General features: G+C 57.3%; 1 protein-coding gene and 1 long non-coding RNA gene across 2 annotated transcripts in view; one reads left to right on the top strand and one right to left on the bottom strand.

Annotated features, from left to right (window-relative positions):
- The first annotated feature begins 2,383 nt into the window (after positions 1 to 2,383).
- Positions 2,384 to 14,592, top strand: LOC140597681 (uncharacterized). The gene is made up of 2 exons (XR_011999522.1): positions 2,384 to 2,709; positions 9,742 to 14,592. It is a non-coding gene; the product is annotated as an uncharacterized lncRNA (long non-coding RNA).
- The window catches only part of MXRA7 (matrix remodeling associated 7), a 26,747-nt gene continuing 13,436 nt past the window's right edge, over positions 4,234 to 17,544 (bottom strand). Inside the window, exons 2-4 of the mRNA XM_072746656.1 lie at positions 16,104 to 16,221; positions 12,202 to 12,298; positions 4,234 to 5,285 (exon numbers count right to left, since the gene is read on the bottom strand). Of these exons, the coding sequence (XP_072602757.1) occupies positions 5,171 to 5,285; positions 12,202 to 12,298; positions 16,104 to 16,221 (330 nt within the window). The 3' untranslated portion in view covers positions 4,234 to 5,170. The remainder of the gene's footprint in view (positions 5,286 to 12,201; positions 12,299 to 16,103; positions 16,222 to 17,544) is intronic.

Here is a 17,544-nt window from a genome sequence, read left to right as displayed (position 1 = left end):
GTGACTGCTCTTTCTTTCTACCCTACCCTCAGCTCTAGGGAACCACTAATATACTTTCTGTGTCTATAAATTTGCCTATTCAGGACATTTCATATAAATTGAATGATGGCAACATGTGGTCTTTTGTGTCTGGATTTTTCACTTAGCATAATATTTTCTTTTTTTAGCATATTTTCAAGGTTTAGCCATGCTATAGCATGTGACTGCTTTGTTCCTTTTTATGGCTGAATAATATGCATTATATGGATTGACCACATTTTGTTTATCCATTCATCAGGTGATGGACATTTGGATTGTTTTCACCTTTTAGCTGTTGTGAGTAATGCTGCTATGAACATTCCTGTGAAAGTTTTTCTGTGGACATAGTTTTTTGTTTTTCCCCAGCTTTATTGAGATATAATCGACATACAACATTGTGCAAGTTTATGAATAATGCATTGATGTAATACACATATACTGCAGAATGATTTTTTTTTAATTTTTTAAATTTTATTTATTTATGATAGGCACACAGTGAGAGAGAGAGAGAGAGGCAGAGACACAGGCAGAGGGAGAAGCAGGCTCCATGCACTGGGAGCCCGAAGTGGGATCCGATCCTGGGTCTCCAGGATCGCGCCCTGGGCCAAAGGCAGGCGCTAAACCGCTGCGCCACCCAGGGATCCCTGCAGAATGATTTCTACCCTGGTGTGAGCTAACACTTCCATCACCTCTCATAATTACCATTTGGTTTTTTTTTTTTTTTTTTGGTGAGTGTGGACATATGTTTTGATTTCACTTGGGTTTATACCTAGGAGTAAAATTGCTGAGTCCTTTAGTCCAAGCCGACTTCCTGCTGAGAGTAGAGTCCCCATGCGGGGCTTCATCTCCAGACCCTGAGATCATGACCTGGGCTGAAACCAAGAGTCACAAGCTTAACTGACTGAGCCACCCAGGTGCCGCATCTTTAATATTTTTTAGGTCCTGTTTCCTTCTTCCATAAAAGAATTTTACCGTGTCCTTCATAGATTTGTTGTGAAGACTTCACACAGCACTGCGACTTAGCATATGCTCCAAAAAGTAGTGAACTTTCCTCTCACCCCGCCTTGAAAGTAGAAAGCAGCCCAAGCTTGGCTAGCATTACATCACCTAGCACAGTGCTTTGCATGAAGACGGGCTCAATAAACGTCTGAAAGTATAAATGCGCCAATTCACACTACTCAATATTCTGATTGGAATCTTAAGAGCTTCGCCTTCTTGCTGCCATTACTTTAGGCGCACTTTTTCTTCTGAGAACAATTTCCTTAATTTTATTCCCCTTGCCAGCTGCCTCCTGTCCCGAAAATTAACTGGCAGTGTCACTGAAGCTGATTACGAGACAAGCAAAGACACCCCCCAACAGAGTTTGATGTGAATCCGAGAACCCTTTGAAGGAGCTAAAGGACTGACAGCCTGTCAATACAACCTGTCCCCTTTTGGAGAGCTCAGCAAAAAGTAATTAAAGTCATTACAGAAGTGAGAAAGATGAGATTTGCAAAAAAAAAAAACAAACCCTGAGTGCAGGCTTGACAGTTCAGTAAGCCCTAACGACCCAGCCTGGTCCTAGGCATGGCCCTCTCTCCTATGTAGGGGACCAGGCCTCGGGCAGGCCCCAAGATTCCAGGCTGGGGTGTGTGTGGGTGGAGGGGGGGCCTGCTAGGGTGCGGAACTCAATCAAGTGTGAGTCCTCCTTGATTGCACTTACTCAGCGGTGCTTTAGGAAATCCCGCTGAGCTGCCTGGGGCATAACAAGGGGAAGCACAGGTGGGGAAGGTGGGGAAGGTGGGGAAGGTGTCTCATTTCACCTTGCACCACCTTGAAGGTCAGCGTGACACCAAGGGCACCCTCGGGGGGTGGGGGGGACAGGGGCGCGGGCAGCCGTGCAATCGGAGGGCTCAGCTGGATTTCGCCTTGGGCCCGGGTGTAACCGGGAATGTGAAGAACAAGGTGTGTTCGTGTGGGGCTCAGCTGCAGGGCGGGAGGGCGGGCCGGGGAGTGCTGGAGACGGTCGGTGGGCTCCTGGGGGCGGCGGCCCTACGCGGGGGTCGAGCCGGGTGCACTGCTCGGGGGCTGCGCGGGGCTCCCGGGCCTGGGCCGTGCAGCTCGCCAGGCGGCACCCCGCGGGGCGAGCTCCGAGGTGCAGACACCGACGCCCCGACGCGAGCTGCTGGCGGCCTGCGGGGGCGGGGGCGGGGCGGGGGTACCCGGCAGCCCCCGCGGCGAGGTGTGGGCGGGGCGATCCCTCCCGCCCTTGTCATTGGGCAAATGCGCTTGTCAATCACCTGGGAAGCGCGGCCGGACATCCGGGGCTTCCCGCGTCGGGACGGGGCGGGCGCCGGGGAGCCGGAAGGCCGCGCCGTCGGGGGTTGCGCCGCGCGTCGCAGGGGGCGGCCGTCGGGCCTGGGGGCGAGGAGCCTCGGAGTCTGTCAAAGGGGAGCTTGTTAACGCGAGAAGGGGATGAGGCCGCGAGCGCCCTGGCCGCCCGGAAGTCCCCCTCCGTGGGCCGGGGAGCGTCCTCCCCTCAGTGCCCGCGCCTTAGCGGCCCTCATGGTACCAAGGCCGCTTTCTTCCGCCCAGGGCCGCTCTGGGGTTCGGCTTGCAGGGTGGGGTGTCCCCTCGTGGTCGTGTGTCCTGCCCTTGCCATCGACCCCGGGGGCTCCAGGAGGCTTCTAGGAATGGGTCCTGAATCTGCAGGTACGTTTTTGTCCCAGGGCGCTTGGATCCTCCTGCGCCGGAGCATACTGGTATCTGATGGGACACGCGGGCGTCAGTTAAAAAAAAAAAAAAAAAGAAATTTTATTGATTTATTCATGAGAGACACGGAGAGAGGCAGAGACACAGGCGGAGGGAGAGGCAGGCTCCACGCAGGGAGCCCGACGTGGGACTCGATCCCGGGACCCTGGGGTCACGCCCTGGGCCGAAGGCAGACGCCCAACCTGCTGAGCCACCCAGGTGTCCCCGCGCGTCAATTTGAAGCGGGTTCTGAGAGGACTCTCTGGACCACAGATGGACTCGAGGGTGCCCCGGGGAGGCAGATGGGGTGACGGGTGGTATAAACACGAGTGGGCGCCTATCTGGAGATGGCATCAGAGCAGCCCACAGCCCCAGCCAGCAGGAGATGCTTCCCCGAAGCATCAGAGGCCCAACATGGAGCCTGGGCAACAACCGCTGCCCGGGAGGTGTGCAGGGTGGTGTTTGCAGCATGCTTCAGGGGCTCCCAAGTCCCCACCAGGTGACACAGTGGTCCTGGCATCTGCCCATAACCACGTCCCCCATCCCTTCCTCACAAACTCCCGATGGGGCCCAGTTCTCTGCTCCTGTGTTCAGGGGACACTGCCTGAATCCCAGCCAGCCATGGCCGGCCTTGCTGAGGATCGGTTGAGGCGTGAACACATGGCATATTCTGGCCAACTGGGACCTGAAGGGAGGTGGGGGAGGGGGGCCGCAGGTGCACCTGTTCCCTAACTCCTAGAGACACAAGCCAGAGCCAGTTCGTTTTCCTGCACCTGGATGTGACCCCCAGATTCCTGCAGCCATCTTGCAAGCACGAGGAGAGCCAGTGGGCCACAAAAGGCCACAACGGGAGGAAGACCGAGCCCCGGGAACTGCAAGCTGGGGCCCGTTCTGCCTTTGGACTCCTCCGTGACCCAGCTCCCCTCCGGCTTAAGTTGGAATGTGTCATTGGAACATCTTAGCTGATCCAAGGTTACAATAGTTCCTTGAGTTTACATCCCATGGCCATAGGAATTTTGACTCCAGTACCCACAAGTCCTTCCTGTTTGGTGTAATCAGAGAAGAAGGATCCAGGCAGGAGAAGAAGAAGGCCGATAAAATGGCAGCAGGGCGATGCGATGGGCAGGGTGGCCCTGGGGGAGGCGGCCTTGCTCGCAGCCCACATTCAGAGGGAGGGGAGATGAAATGATGTAGAAGGGGCCCCTGGGGGGGGTGACAAAGGGAGCAAAGAACTCCAAAATCATAATTAAAAAAAAAAACAGTGACATAATTTTTTTAAAAAGAAAGAACCACCGACACTTGGACAGAACAGAGAGCAGACCCTCCTCCTGTGGGGACTGTGGACAAGGAAGCAAAAAGGAATTCTAGCAACAGACGGGAGGTCCCCGAGGAGAATTCTAGTAGCGAGCAGGAGGATGGAGGGAGAGTAACTCCACCCCTGCCATCACTAATGTGAGGTGCGCAAAACGCCACGGCTTCTTTGAGTTCATTGTGTTGACTTAGCTTTATTTCAGCAAATACAAAATATTGGTAAGAACTTCATAGGTCCTCTCTTTAGCAGACGCCCCCGCCCCAACTCTGCATGCTATGAGTTTCCCTGCTAATGGGGTGAACAGAAACCAGGGCCCGTGCAGCCCAGGGAGCTGCTGCATTTGCATCATCCCATGCTGGCTGACCCCTGGGAGGGGACTGACCCCCGAAGGCCTCCCAGACACTGTCTCGTCAGGTCACCTTGGGGTTTGACTGCACCCTGTCTGGGGAGATGCTCCCTCCGTGCGCATATGCGCGTTTTCTCTGGGTGACCGTAGTCCCCCTAAGGGTGGGCACCATGTCGCAGCCTTGACTGCTCTCTAGCAGCGAGCGTCGTTCTGGGTGCACAATAACTCAAATGAGCCTGCCTTCCTTGTGGGTGAAGGAAGTCTCACGCTTAAATGGGAGAAGCTCTCGGGGGGGTCTCAACTCTGAGAACACTGATCTGTTCCAGCATGGAAGGTGGGTGTTGAGTTAGAGTTTTTGCTAAAAGGACGCTCAGAGCCGGCCCAGGCAGCAGCTGGGTGCCCCTGGCATGGTCCCCACCCCCACCCCCACCGGGCACTTGGTGTGGATAGGATTCAGGGGTGCTATGGGGGAGACGGGCAATGGGTCCTGCTGCCTGGGTGTCCAGTCTAACAACGCCGCGCCCTTAATCTGCCTCAGAAGGCTTTCTGGAAGCTTCCGTAACTGCATGGGCGCGAGCAGCAGGGGAGCATTCTCTTAGCAAACAAGTCGAACTCTGAAGACAACGATCCCGATTCCTGTAAAATGAGGCCTAAATTGTGGGAACCGCGCAATCTGTGTGTGATACGCCTCTACGGCTACGTAGGCGGAGGGACGGCCCGCTGCAGCGGGCCTGCAAGGGACAGGGCCTCGCGGGCCAGGTGGCCTACATGTCGTACAGCCGGAGCTGCTCCTGCACGTCGCCGTCGGACATCTCCCCAAACGTCTCCTTGTTCTCCTTCATGAGCTTGAAGATAGCCGCCAGCTGCTCCTTCTGCACTCTGTGGGGAAGAGAGGAGAGAGGAAGAAGGTGCTCCAGCGCAGGGTGCGGGATGCCGAGCGCGCCAGGGCTGGGACCCTGCTCTCGGCCGCTGCTGTGCCTGCCTACCAGGAAGGAGAAGGTCAAACAGAAGCAAAACCCACTCAGAACCCACTAGCTGGCTTGGCCGAACCACCTCCGCTGGAAGGTCCTAAAAGTGGGCTCTAAGTCTTGGTTCTGCCCCACAGGTCTGGGGACCCAAGTGACCGTGTGGGATCCTGTGCCTCTGTTTCCCCCAGGGGGCCCTCTTTATTTTTTCTTTTCCTTTCTTTTTTCTCTTTCTCTCTTTCAAAAGATTTTATTTATTCATGAGAGACACAGAGAGAGGCAGAGACACAGGCAGAAGGAGAAGCTCCCTGCAGGGAGCCCGATGTGGGACTCGATCCCAGGACCCCGGGGTCACAACCTGAGCCAAAGGCAGATGCTTAACTGCTGAGCCACCCAGGTTTCCCTGGGGCCCCCTTTCGAGTGTTGACTTGGCACGTCCTGGGGGAGGCCCCTTCTGTTAAGTGGCCTGAGAGCGAGCCCATGAAGGAACGTGTTAGCAGCCTCAGTTGTGAGGGGTGAGGGCAGAAAGCATTAGCAGCTGAGAAGCGGGTGTGGGCAGAGGTGCCCACGGGGTCTCCTTGCTCGGAGGAAGGGGCGCCTGCTCCTGCTCTGCCCACATACCTTATGGCCAGCGGGGGGGGCCGTCCCTCCACCACAGAGCTGGCCCACGCTGGATGGGCAGCTGGGACCCAAGTATTTATCTTTATGAGGCTCGGCCACACCATCTGACCCGCACAGGACAACTCCCAGGTGCGCAAACATTTTGCAAGGGTGGGGCACAGGGTGCAAGGGTGGGGCACGGGGCACAAGCGCAGAGGGCAGCTGCGGCCTGGGGCTCGCCCGTTCCGCTCCATGTGCGGTGCCGTCAGCACAGCTGGCCTCTGGTTTCTGTGGTTTGTGTGGACAGCTGCACCCCGCACCTGGCCCTCTCGGCCCCTCCCTGCATACACACACCGTGTGTCCCCCGTGGCAGGGCTTTGGAATGACTGCCAGGCCACCCAGCACCCATAATGCTGCCTGGGGCGGCGTGGGGTCCCAATGTCTGGTCTTATGTGTGTCCCAATGGATTCCTTCTGCGGTGACCCCGTATTTCTCGACCAGAAGTTGGCTTTCTGGCTAGAGCTGCATCTAGAAACTCAAATACTGAAGTCCCAAATCCCAGCCTCTCTTGGTCACCCTGGGAATGCGATTTCTAGTCTGTTTTCCCGTGTGGAGGAGAAGGAGCCTGCCGTAGGTGTTCTGTACCCTACAGTCTGAAGAAAGCACTGTGAATTGAAAGGCTGTGTGTGTGCTGAGCAACTTGGATGGAGTCACAACCCCCCACCCCCACCTCGCATGCACACAGATTCTCAGGTATTTTTGATGGCTGTGGCACTTGGGCATTGGGGTAGACCTAGGACTCCTCCTCTGCTAGAGAGTAACAGGCATCAAAATGAGAGCGAGCTCATGCTTTAATGGGTTCAGAGGAGACTGTTTCTTAAAAACACAGCAAAACTGAAAAAACACACAGTAACCGAGGTCATCTACTCAAAGTTTATTGGGCTGAACAAAGGCTGAACACACAGATCCAAGCCATCGGGAGTACATGATGAGGCTTGGTGCCTACAAGCCACGTTCAGGATTCCAGACAACTAACTATTAGGGAACTACCCTGGAGGGAGTCACCTACTTACTGTATCAGTAAGATCCCAGCCTGGACGAGGCTGCTGTTATTGCTGCGTGGGGACACGTGTGCTAACCAGGGTAGGTCTACTCGTCCCGTGGCTCGATGAGGCTTGCACACGGTGCCCTTTCTGCACTACGCCTCTGAACCTAAGATTTTAGGACCAGAGGAGAAGGTGGCTGGGAATGTAACATGGCCCAGGGGGTGACATCCCGGCCTTCCATTAAATGGAACAAATTTTTCTATAAACTTACTGCTTTAAAAAAAATCTGTTTTAACCAACACATCTAAAAACTGCAGATTAGGCTGGTATAGTATAAATATTGTCCAATATAAAATTCCAAGAAACGGGTCTGGGGCTGACCTCGTTTATCTGGTGAAATTCTAACTTACCTACGAAACCTTCTAGGAAAAGGCATAATCGTCAAGAAACCTATTTCAAGCAAACTAGTCTTATTGCTTCTGCCAAAGCGGAGGTGGAGGTTCGGCTGCGCTGGGAAGAGCCGTCAGTGAAAAGGCCTCTCAAGCCACAAGAGGGGCGGATTCAAGCCTCCTCTAAATGAAGTCTAAGGGCCACACAAATCGATAGCTGGCGCTGGTTCCCCGCTGTGGGGCCAGTAATAGGACTGCTGCCGCTGCGACTCTCCTCTCTCACCCCCAACACCCGAGCCCCCCCCCCCCCCCCCCCGATGGAAAGAGGGAAGTGGGCCCCCAGGGAAAGGAGGACGTCCACCATCCCTGAGCCAGCTAGCCAGCACAGGAGCTTTGCCTCGTTGGTCTGGCAGGCCTCAGAGTCTTTCACAATTTGGCTCCAGTGAAGGAAAAGGCGGGGCGGGGGTGAAGCTCTGCTGGTTTTAAAATGACAAGGTGGCTGCCATTGGTGATAGCACAGGTGTGAAGGGCGAGGGGAAAGCAGGGTACGGTGATAAGACAAATCCAAGTCTACGAAACCCTTGCTTAACCAAGCAATCCACACCAATAGGGGGGAGCATCTACCCCGGGGGGCCAAGGCGCTCCCGGCACCCTCCCCGCTGAGGGACAGGTCCTGATGGAGGGGCTGGGTCCCAGCACATTTGTGCAGGCCAGAGGCACCCGGGAGCCTGCATGGCTCCGCTCTGGGGATTTCCATTTTATCTCTCAAGCTTTTTAGATGCCAAAAGGAAAAGCCTTTAGCAGGAGGCTAATGATAACTTCATTATTCTTCGGTTCTGTAAAGAGAAATAGGGAGAAAAGATCATTTATTTTACTTCTTCCATCTTACACGGATGGTGGGGGAGGAAGGGGGAAATGGGGATGAGGAGGAGGATGTTTGGGATTGCAGAAGCCAGGCTACAGCAGGACACTGTTCCCCAGAGCCCGCCTGACCCGGCACTGGCCCTCAGCAGCCTGCCAAACCCCATTCTGAGTCCTGAGTCCGGGAGGCATTTAGTTATGGGGGGCAGACCCGGACCCTGGGTGGGGAGGCGGGGCTGACTCTAGGTCACATACTGGGTGCTTCTGACCTTTGCCCCCCCCACCCCCAATGAGGTTGTCCTGTCACACTCAACTATTTCCTGTTCCCGCTGGTGGGGTTTTGTTGCCTCTGGGGACACTAGCACCCTAGGATGCACGCGCACCTTTTCTAAATGACACCCAGAAGCTCGCAGTCTCCAGGGAACGCAGGCCCTCAATTTGTCCCTCCGGCGCCCTCTTCTGGAGGTCAGAGTCACGCGTGTTTCTAGACATTCATACCGGCAAATCCTTCGCGGACTCACCAGGTTGTGGATGCCAGAATATCCCACAGCCTGGGCTCCCAGGCCGCCTCCCACCCTCGCCTGCTCTGCTGCACCAAGCACCTTCCACCAGAGTCGTGTCCTTTTCCAGAAAGGTCAGGACGTTCTGTGGACCTTCAGAATGGAGCGGGGGCACTGGGATCCCAGGTTCCCATCTATCAGAGCCAGCCTGGTCTACACTGTCCTCTGGACCAGGAGGTGGGAAGAACAGACGGCACACAGGAGAGGAGGGGACGGGGGTGCTTTTTCCTGCCAAGCTCCCCAGCTTCACTAGCTCTGGGAGCTGGAGGCACAGTCAGCAGCCTGCAAAGCCCATAGTCCCAGCCACACTGAGGCTGGACGTGGCACCTCCCAGAGAAGCTGCGGTGGGAAGGCACCCTCCTCCAGCCAGGCAGGCGTGGCAACGCCAGGGACGCCTGTGAGCCCTGGGCCCCAGGAGAAGGCCTGGCGGAGGGGGCAGGCAGTGACCGAGCAGAGTCTTCCTTAGGCAGCCACCAGCTCTGGATTTGGAACCTTGACCATTTATCTGCCTCTTGTGCCCAAGGAACCTGAATCTACGAGCAATTCCAAGGGTGGGACTGTCCACTGAAACACGCAGAGGAATGATCTGGGGTCTTGATTTTAGTCCTGCTTCCTAAGTGCTAGGCCCTGAAAATTATTTGTAAAGTGAGGCTTTAGGGGATGTTGGACCATGTGACCGCTAAGGATTTGGGCTCTGGATACCACTGCTCTGGTGGCTGAGTTAAAGTCAGGGATTTGCAGCATTTTTTGGTGAACTAGCTTGCAACTCAACCGGGACCCAGAGTGCCAGGAAAGGGATTAGAAACAGGCAGAGTTCGGTCGGAAAGAATTTGACAGGCAAAGAAGAGAGCATACTTGGCCGGCCTGTGGCTTTAGTGATTTGACGATAATATACGTGTTCTTTTTCATACTAGAATTCCAGGGCAGTTTCCTAGACCGAGCTGGGACGAGCTGGGACCAGAACGAGCTTGCACCCGCCGGCTCTCCCGGGGCCACATGGGAACTACCGAGCTGTAGATGGAGAGACAGAGCCAAACTCGCCAGCCTCTGCAACCCCAAGCATCACCACGAGAGGGACAGAAGCAGCTGCAAGAGGTGTGCGAGTCACGGGGCCCCATGCAGTGCCACGTGAGCTGGCCGGGGTGCATGCAGGGGCAGGAGGCAGCAGGCAGATGCGTGCAGCAGCCGTGGGGAGCATGCTGGGGAAGGACAGGAATGAAAATGAACGTGAACTCCAGCTCCACTCTACGGGGAACGTGTGTTTAAGGGCCATGAAGTCCACTAACCCCTTCATCTCAAGTTGGGGCACAGCCTGCAGACGAGCAGAGGAGATCTCCTCCTTCACCCCAAAAGCTGCCCTGGGGCACAGTCTCCACCCCACGGAGTAGCCAAGTGTGACTCGGTGCCCCAGAGGCCCCTCAAGACCCTGGTGGGAAAGACCTTCCTGGGCGATGCAGGGTCTGCTGTCTAAACATAACAGAGAAGGGACTTTCCCTTCCCCTCCCTCTTTCTGGGGTGCCTGCTCTGAGCCCCGTAACCCTGGAGACCTGACACCCCCTACCCCCGCCTGAGGCCTGGCATCTGTCCCTAACCGGTCCTTCCAGTTTCACTGACTCCTCACATCCATAGGCACCTGCCCGAGCACCTGGCACCGTCCACGGGGACCTTCGTGGGATCGCAGGTGCACCCAGCGCTCCCCATCCTTAATCCAGGGCCTGCAAACATTTCCTGTAAAGGGCCCGATACTGACTCTGTTGGGCCCTCTGCGCCACGTGGTCTCCATTGCAACGGGAAAACCAAAGAGTGGCCTTGTTCCGGTCACTCTGAGCTTACTGAACAGCGCTGCCTCCGCCACCCCTTCCTCTGACCAGAACAACCTGCCTGTCCCACAGCTCGGGATGAAGTGGCAGGGGGACACCCAGCAGTTCCCCTGAGGGACGACAGTTCTGCCCCAGCCTCACAAGGGGGCGCTAGCTCCCCACCAGCCGGTCCACGAGGCCCACCAGGGACTTGTGTCCGCTGGGCTCCCAGAACCCCGCAGCCCGGACAGAGGGACCCGGTCACACCGCGACCCCCGTGCTGGCGGAGAGCGAGACCGCGCCGTGCACACAACGTATCAACTGGTGATGGAGGCGGCGGAGGGGGGATGTTTAGACCGCGCCAGTCGTGTTGGGGACACGTTAACAGACAGGAGGAGGGAAGCACCACTGATCTGAGAAGTCAATCTCCTTACCAAAAGGATTTGCAAGAATATGTGTGGCTCAGGACCTAAGGAACTTGCTACAGGGAAGTGAGGTCAGAGGTCAGCTCAATCCTGAAATATAAAGGCAGCAAACTGGGTCACACCCAGAGGCAGTGTCACCAGCACCGAGTGGGGGGGGGGGGTCGGGGGCTCCTGTAGAGGCCACCTTCCCCTGCTCAGGATCTTCCTCAGGCTGGGCCCAGGCTGCCACCCCTCCGCCCCAGGGGAAGAGCCTTCCAGGCCAGGTTTGGAAGAGCTGGTGGCAGCTGCAGGAGGGGAAATGGGGGTCTGGGCAGAGCGGCTCTGACTTTCGAGGGACCCTGAGTGGCTTGACCAGCGGCACCAAAAGGGTGGCTGAGTTGTGCATTCGAATAAGCAGCCCTCCTGTCCTCTGTGACCCTAGGACCCCAGCCTGTGCTAAGGAGCAGGCGAGGGTCACCACAAGCCTCCGAGCCTGGGCTCCCGTTGAGACTCCAGTTTGAACCGGGGGGTCGTGGGGGGACCGCTGGAGTCTGACCACCATTCTCTCCCGTGGCCTGGCACAGCTGTCCTGCTGCCTCCAGGGTGTTCCTCAGCACCCCGGCGGGCTGGAGCGGAGAGGACTCGGGGACGGAGGCCCGTGGCGTGCAGTGGGTGCCCGGCGGGGTGTGGGGGGGCAGTCCTACAGCTGAGAAGCTAGGCGGCTGCAGTTGTGTGGGAGCTCCGTGGAGCAGAACAAACCGAGCGCGCCGAGGCCGGGTGAGGGGGCAGGGGAGCTGCCGAGCGGATGAGCAGGAAGAATCACACCCTGTCCCCAAGTGATGGATCGGTTTTGTCATGAACTGTACGTGTGAGGGAACAGCCGGCTCTGCTCCAGGCTCCTCCCGGGTGGCTCGTGGGGCGAGGCGGGCAGGGGAGGGGCTCAGCTGCCCTGCCCTCTTCCCGGGCTCCCCAAGGGGCCCGTCTCCGGGGAAACCGAGGCTGGTGGAGCAGGACAGAACCCCGAAAACCAGAATAAAGGAGTAGCGGGGGTGGGGCAGGAGGCTGGCCAGAGGCGGGCCTCCTCTCCTGCTCAGCTCGGCTCCCCCCTCCCGAGGGCAGGGCAGGGCAGGACGGCGTGGGGGGGCTCCCGCGGGGAAGGTGTGCGGCCTACCTCTGCTCCTCCTCCAGCTCCTCTTTGGTCATCATCTTCCTGTACTGGTTCCCCCGCAGCTTCCCCGGGCTGTATTTAAAGGAGAAGACCTCTCCCCCTGCAGAGAGGAGACGGGGTCAGAGCCAGCGCAGGCCTTGAGCGCAGGGGGGCCTCCCACAGGCTCGGGTCCTCGTTCCCTTTTGCTGGCTCCAAGGGCTGGCTGCCCGGCCCCATCCTCTCCTGCATCCACCCCATGGGCTGGGCTGCCAGGCTCAGGAGCTTGCGACCTTTTGTCTCCACCCGGCAGGGCTTCCTCCCACACTCTGTGAAATCCCACGGCAGCTTAGGAGCTCTTTGGAACTTGAAATGGGGATACAGGGACAAAGATGAAGCAGCTGGAGAGAAATCAGTCCCCCTCCTCACATGGTGCCTGCAGCTCTACCCAGCCAGTGATGGGCCCCCCCAAGACCCGGCTGAGCTGCCCGCAGAGCTGCCTGGCTGCCCCTCTCCGGCAAAGGCTCCCGCCGAGTTGCTGTCTGGGGGATGCTTTACCCTCGTCTCTGAAGCCCCCCATCACTGCTGTGTGATGGCCACGTCCCCTGCATCTCCTTGGGCCCGAGGCCCCCGGGAGGCACAGGGACTCCTGAGCGCTCTGCTGATATCCTCTGGGTTCTGGGGCTTGGGGTGCCCGCCGGTTATTAGAAATCTGAAACAATGCATCCAGCCTACAGTAGGGCACGGGGTGGGGGGGATGTAGCGTTTTTTACACTGTTTGGAATTTGGGCATCAAAACCGGTACATGTTACTGAATAGGGACCTGCCAGTCCCAGAGAACGGACTCCAAGCTGCCTGAGAACACACAAACCATCTCGAGGCCTTAGGCGGGCACCTCAGAGGTCTGGGCAGAGAAGCGGAGTGACAGGGAGCGAGGGCAGGTGCTGGGCACACAGGCACGGGCTGCAGGGCGGAGGAGAAAAGTGCTGCAGGGCATAGCCCTGGGCTGAGCATCCGGGAGGAGAGAGTCCCCTTGGGAAGCGATGCCCTTAAGTGGTCTTTCAGCCCAGCAGGTGGAGGGCAGGCAGCCCCTGGCTGTCCCCAGGACAGGGACTGAATGGCTGGTTTTGTCTAGTTTCCACTAAGGCGTACAGAATTGAGTGAGGGAAGTGCGAAGGCCAGCAAATCACCCTCCCACACACGGAGTCCTTTTCAGTCCTGTTCTAGAAAGTGTACCTCTCTGCCACTCCAATGTCAGGAATCTCGAACACCTCCGCATCCTGCCCCAGGCCACCCTGACCTCCAGCTGGCACCTGTCCCGCTTGATTAGACAAGCTGATGTGGGTCCAGGATGGAGGCCGTAGCCCTTTGGATTCAGGGTTCTCTCTGGGCCGAAGGAAGAAGGTTCTGGATGCAGACTCAGAACCCAAATGTCATGTGATGAGGGCCCTGTTCTCTCCAAAGCCTCGCCCAGGAGGAGAATGCTGGCCGGCTCCCAGGGCACAGTCCCCTTGTGGCTCCCTCACCCCGGCTAACTGCCCAGGGGCTGAAGCTTTGCCTTAGGAAGAAGTTACTACATCTGTACAAGAGTTCATTTGCTCTTCATTCTTTCTGCAAATATTTAGTGAGCACTGTGCGAGGTGCTGGGGACTTAGCAGTAAATAAAACATATAGCAAGCAAAGATAAGTAAAATACAGTTAGAAGTTGGTCGCGAGTGCTCTGCAGAAAGGACAGGGGAGTGGGGCAGCCAGGGGGCTGCTTGGAAGTTTCCCTGGGGGTAGGCTGGGGGTGGCATCAGGAGGGGATTTACAGGTGGTAGTTGAGAGGGAGCAAGCCCTGTGGTGTCTGGGGAGACCGACCCAGCAAAGCAAGGAGGCCAGTGGCACTGGGTGGTGGAGAAAGGGGCCGGATCATCCTGACGGGCCTTCATTCTTCTTCCGGGTGAGATGAGGCTTGGTGCAGAGACCCGGGAACCCATTCCCACCCCCTCTCACCAGAGACCCCGGCCCCCACCGGCCAGCTCTTTCTCCAGGCTGAGCTCTGCTCAGGTTGACCAGCAAAGGGCTGGAAAGTACCATTCCCTGTGGGCCCGCAGAACCAGGAGCTTCCAACAGCACCGGGTATGGACTGCCTGCATCTGGGGATCTGGGCACTTTGCTGAGTAATTCAGAGCTGCTGTCGGAGGGGCTTGGGTCCCTGGTTATCCGGAAAGCTCCGAAAAGGCTGCCAGAGAGGTGGGGGAAAAAAAAGCCTGACACAGAGCTGCGGTCTCAGAATGAGCTCACAGCCAACGCACCAACACTCGATTCTGGACCTCGAGAAGAGGCAATGGACAAAGAAAACCAATTAACCTCAACCATCAAGGTCACTGTGTTGCTATGTTTTAGAAAAATAAAACAAAACAAAAAATTCTGCCAGCTGGGCACTACTCAAGGTTTCAATTTAGGGGGCAGGCCTGATTAGTTTTATGTTTTCCGGGCCAGGCAGAAAAGCCTTTCACTTAATCACATCACATGTGGCGTACCAAGTGATCCACAGTCGCATCCAATTTTGCTAGACCAGGAGGTTTCAACGTGAGAGCCTCCCGGGAGCAGGACTTCCTCTTGTAGCCTTCTGTGAATCACCAAGTCGCTTAGGGAGGGCATCTTGGCGACACTAATCAATTAGCCAGAGAGCTGAGCTCAGCTCAGCTCTGCTCACGGCAGAGGGGCTGGGGGCCCACGCCTCTTTTCCTCTGACAGCTGGGGCCCTAAACTCGCCTTGTCAGAGCTCACAGGAGGCGGCTGGGGGATGGGGGGTGTCCGGGGGCAGCAGTCAGATAAGGACGGAGGGCCCATGACAAGGCCCATGGCTGGGTGAGAGGCTGGTGAGCCTCCCCTTGTCCTGGCCAGGGCCTCTAGCTGCCACGGCAGGGCCTCTAGCAGCCACAGCTCCTGGGTCCCCGAGTCACTAACAGGATCCTGACTTCCGGCATCCCTGCAGCTGCCTGTGGGGGAGGGGGCACGAGGCAGGGACAGACCCCAGGCGCCGGTGCCATGCGTCTCTAAACCTGCAGATGATTGGGGAGAACCAGCCCCGAGCCTCTGCAGCTGCCTGCCCTTCCCTGTTCTTCTGAGGCAGCACTGACAGGAGCCTGGACCTGCGGGACCTCAGGGGGAGCTGTTGGGCCCCCCAGCGCAGCCGGCCGCCCGCCCACACAGCCACACCAGCCGAGGTCATTGCATTCCTGCAACCCACTCTTTCCACTGCCCCTGCCAGCAGTCGGCTGAAAGTCACGGCAACAATCTCGCTTTTTAAAAAAATTATAAAGTATTTCAAACACACACAAGAGTACAAGTATTAAGTCCTCCACTACTTTGCATATAGATTTAACAAATGTGGACATGCTGCTTTCTTGTTGCTTGCTTTAAAGCTATAAAACACGACAGGACCCAGCAGAAACCCACACCACGTTTGGCTCTCTGTTCAGGGCACTGGCCCCCGTGGGTGCCCAGGGCAACCCCACTGCCTTCCACCTGCTCAGTTTCCTTCCAAACTGGCCAGTTTCCTTCATGCTCAGGGTCACTCCTGCCCCCTCCCCCTGGCCGGCCAGGGTCTGAGGGCTGGGAGGGCTGGCCAGGTACTCGAGCTGCTTGGAAATCAGGCATCTCCTCCCATGGGGCCTTCGCCATGCAGAACACCTGGGCAACGGCCTGTGAGTGGCTTTTGTCTCCATAAGGGAGACGTTCAGGGAGAAACTGAAATGCACAGTGTTGGGAGCAGAGCTAGGAGGTGCGGCAGGAAGTGGAAGGTCAGGGTGCTTGGTTTTCTGGCATGATGGGTCCTCCGTATTGGAAGACAACTCACAGTTTAGAGACAGGAAAGAGGGGACAGAAAGAGCCAAGGTGACAGGGCCGGGGGTTGCACCTGGAGGCCGGGTCCCACTCACCATCCTCTTCCTCAGGCCCTGCTTGGGCTGGTCCCTCCGGGCCATCCTGCTCCGGCTCTGGCTGCGGCTCCGGCTGTGGCTCTGGCTGTGGCTCTGGCTCCAGCTCTGGCTCCTCTTCCTGCAAGACAAGGAGAGACTCAGTACCTGGGGCCCAGAGCTCGGGGTGGCTCACTCTGATAGGGTCATCCAGGTGCCTGACCCCTCGGTGAAAGCGACCTGACCCTGGCCCACTGGCCGGAGGGATGTGTCGCAGCAGTGGGGGGACCAGAAGCCAGGGCCCGCCTCCGGGAGATGGGGCAGCGGTGGGCGGAACATCAGGAGAGGAAGGGGCCGCTGAGGGCCAGCATGACCACACAGCACGGGTGCTTGTTCTTTGGGTGAGGCCAGGAGGACCCCCGTGGGGGCCACCGTCAACCAGCGGTGGAATCCACATAATCTCCATGAAAACGCTGTGTGGCCAAGAGGACAAGGGGGAGTCTGTCGGCTGGGGAGCTGTGCTTTTGACCTTTGAACCTCAGTCCTTTCACCCCTTCCAGGTGGGTGTTTGTCAAAGCCTTTGTTTGTTTGTTTTTTAAAGATTTTATGTATTTATTCATGAGAGACACAGAGAGAGAGGCAGAGACACAGGCAGAGGGAGAAGCAGGCTCCATGCAGGGAGCCCGACGCGGGACTCGATCCCAGGACTCCAGGATCACGCCCTGGGCTGAAGGTGGTGCTAAACCGCTGAGCCACCCGGGCTGCCCTTGTCAAAGCCTTTGGATGCCATTTTGGTAAGGGTACTGGGGACCCCCACCCGCCACTCTAGCCGATAGGACCAGGGAGGCGCACCGGGGGAAGGCTGGCACCTGGGGCCCACCTCGGCGGGGCCGTCACAGAGAAGCTGTGCTGGTGAGTGCAGACTCCACCTCTGCTTCCTGGTACCTCATTTCTTTTCTTCTTCTTTTTTTTTTTTTGAGAAAAATATATTTTTTAAGTTTTTATTTATTTGAGAGAGAGCATGAGCAGGGGGCAGAGGCAGAGGGAGAAGCAGACTCCTCACTGAGCTGGGAGCCCAACGTAGGGCTCGATCCCAGGATCCTGAGATCATGAACTGAGCCGAAGACAGAAGCTTAACCAACTAAGCCACCCTGATGCCCCTGGCACTGCGTTTCTACCCCTAACAGTTTCAGCATCTATCTTCCCCAAACTGGAGCTCCACCTCCTTCAGGCCCAGCGCTCTCCCTCAAATGGACTCAATAAACGGATGGCTGGAAGGAGTGTCCCAAGATGGCCTTCTTGGGAGGAAGGAGTGACATCAACCTGCAGGAATGCCGGGGGGTACCGGGATGTGCGGATCCTCCAGCCACAGGGACTGAGGGCGTGGTGGGGACAAGGGACCCGGGGAACTGTGACGGGAAGCCAATAGGCACAAACCCGCAGGTTGACGAGAGGGAAGCACACA

This window comes from Vulpes vulpes, chromosome 2 (genome assembly GCF_048418805.1).
Source record: "Vulpes vulpes isolate BD-2025 chromosome 2, VulVul3, whole genome shotgun sequence".
Lineage (NCBI taxonomy): Eukaryota > Metazoa > Chordata > Mammalia > Carnivora > Canidae > Vulpes > Vulpes vulpes.
Note: the sequence above shows the minus strand (reverse complement) of the source record. Positions and strands in the feature narration are given on the sequence as shown.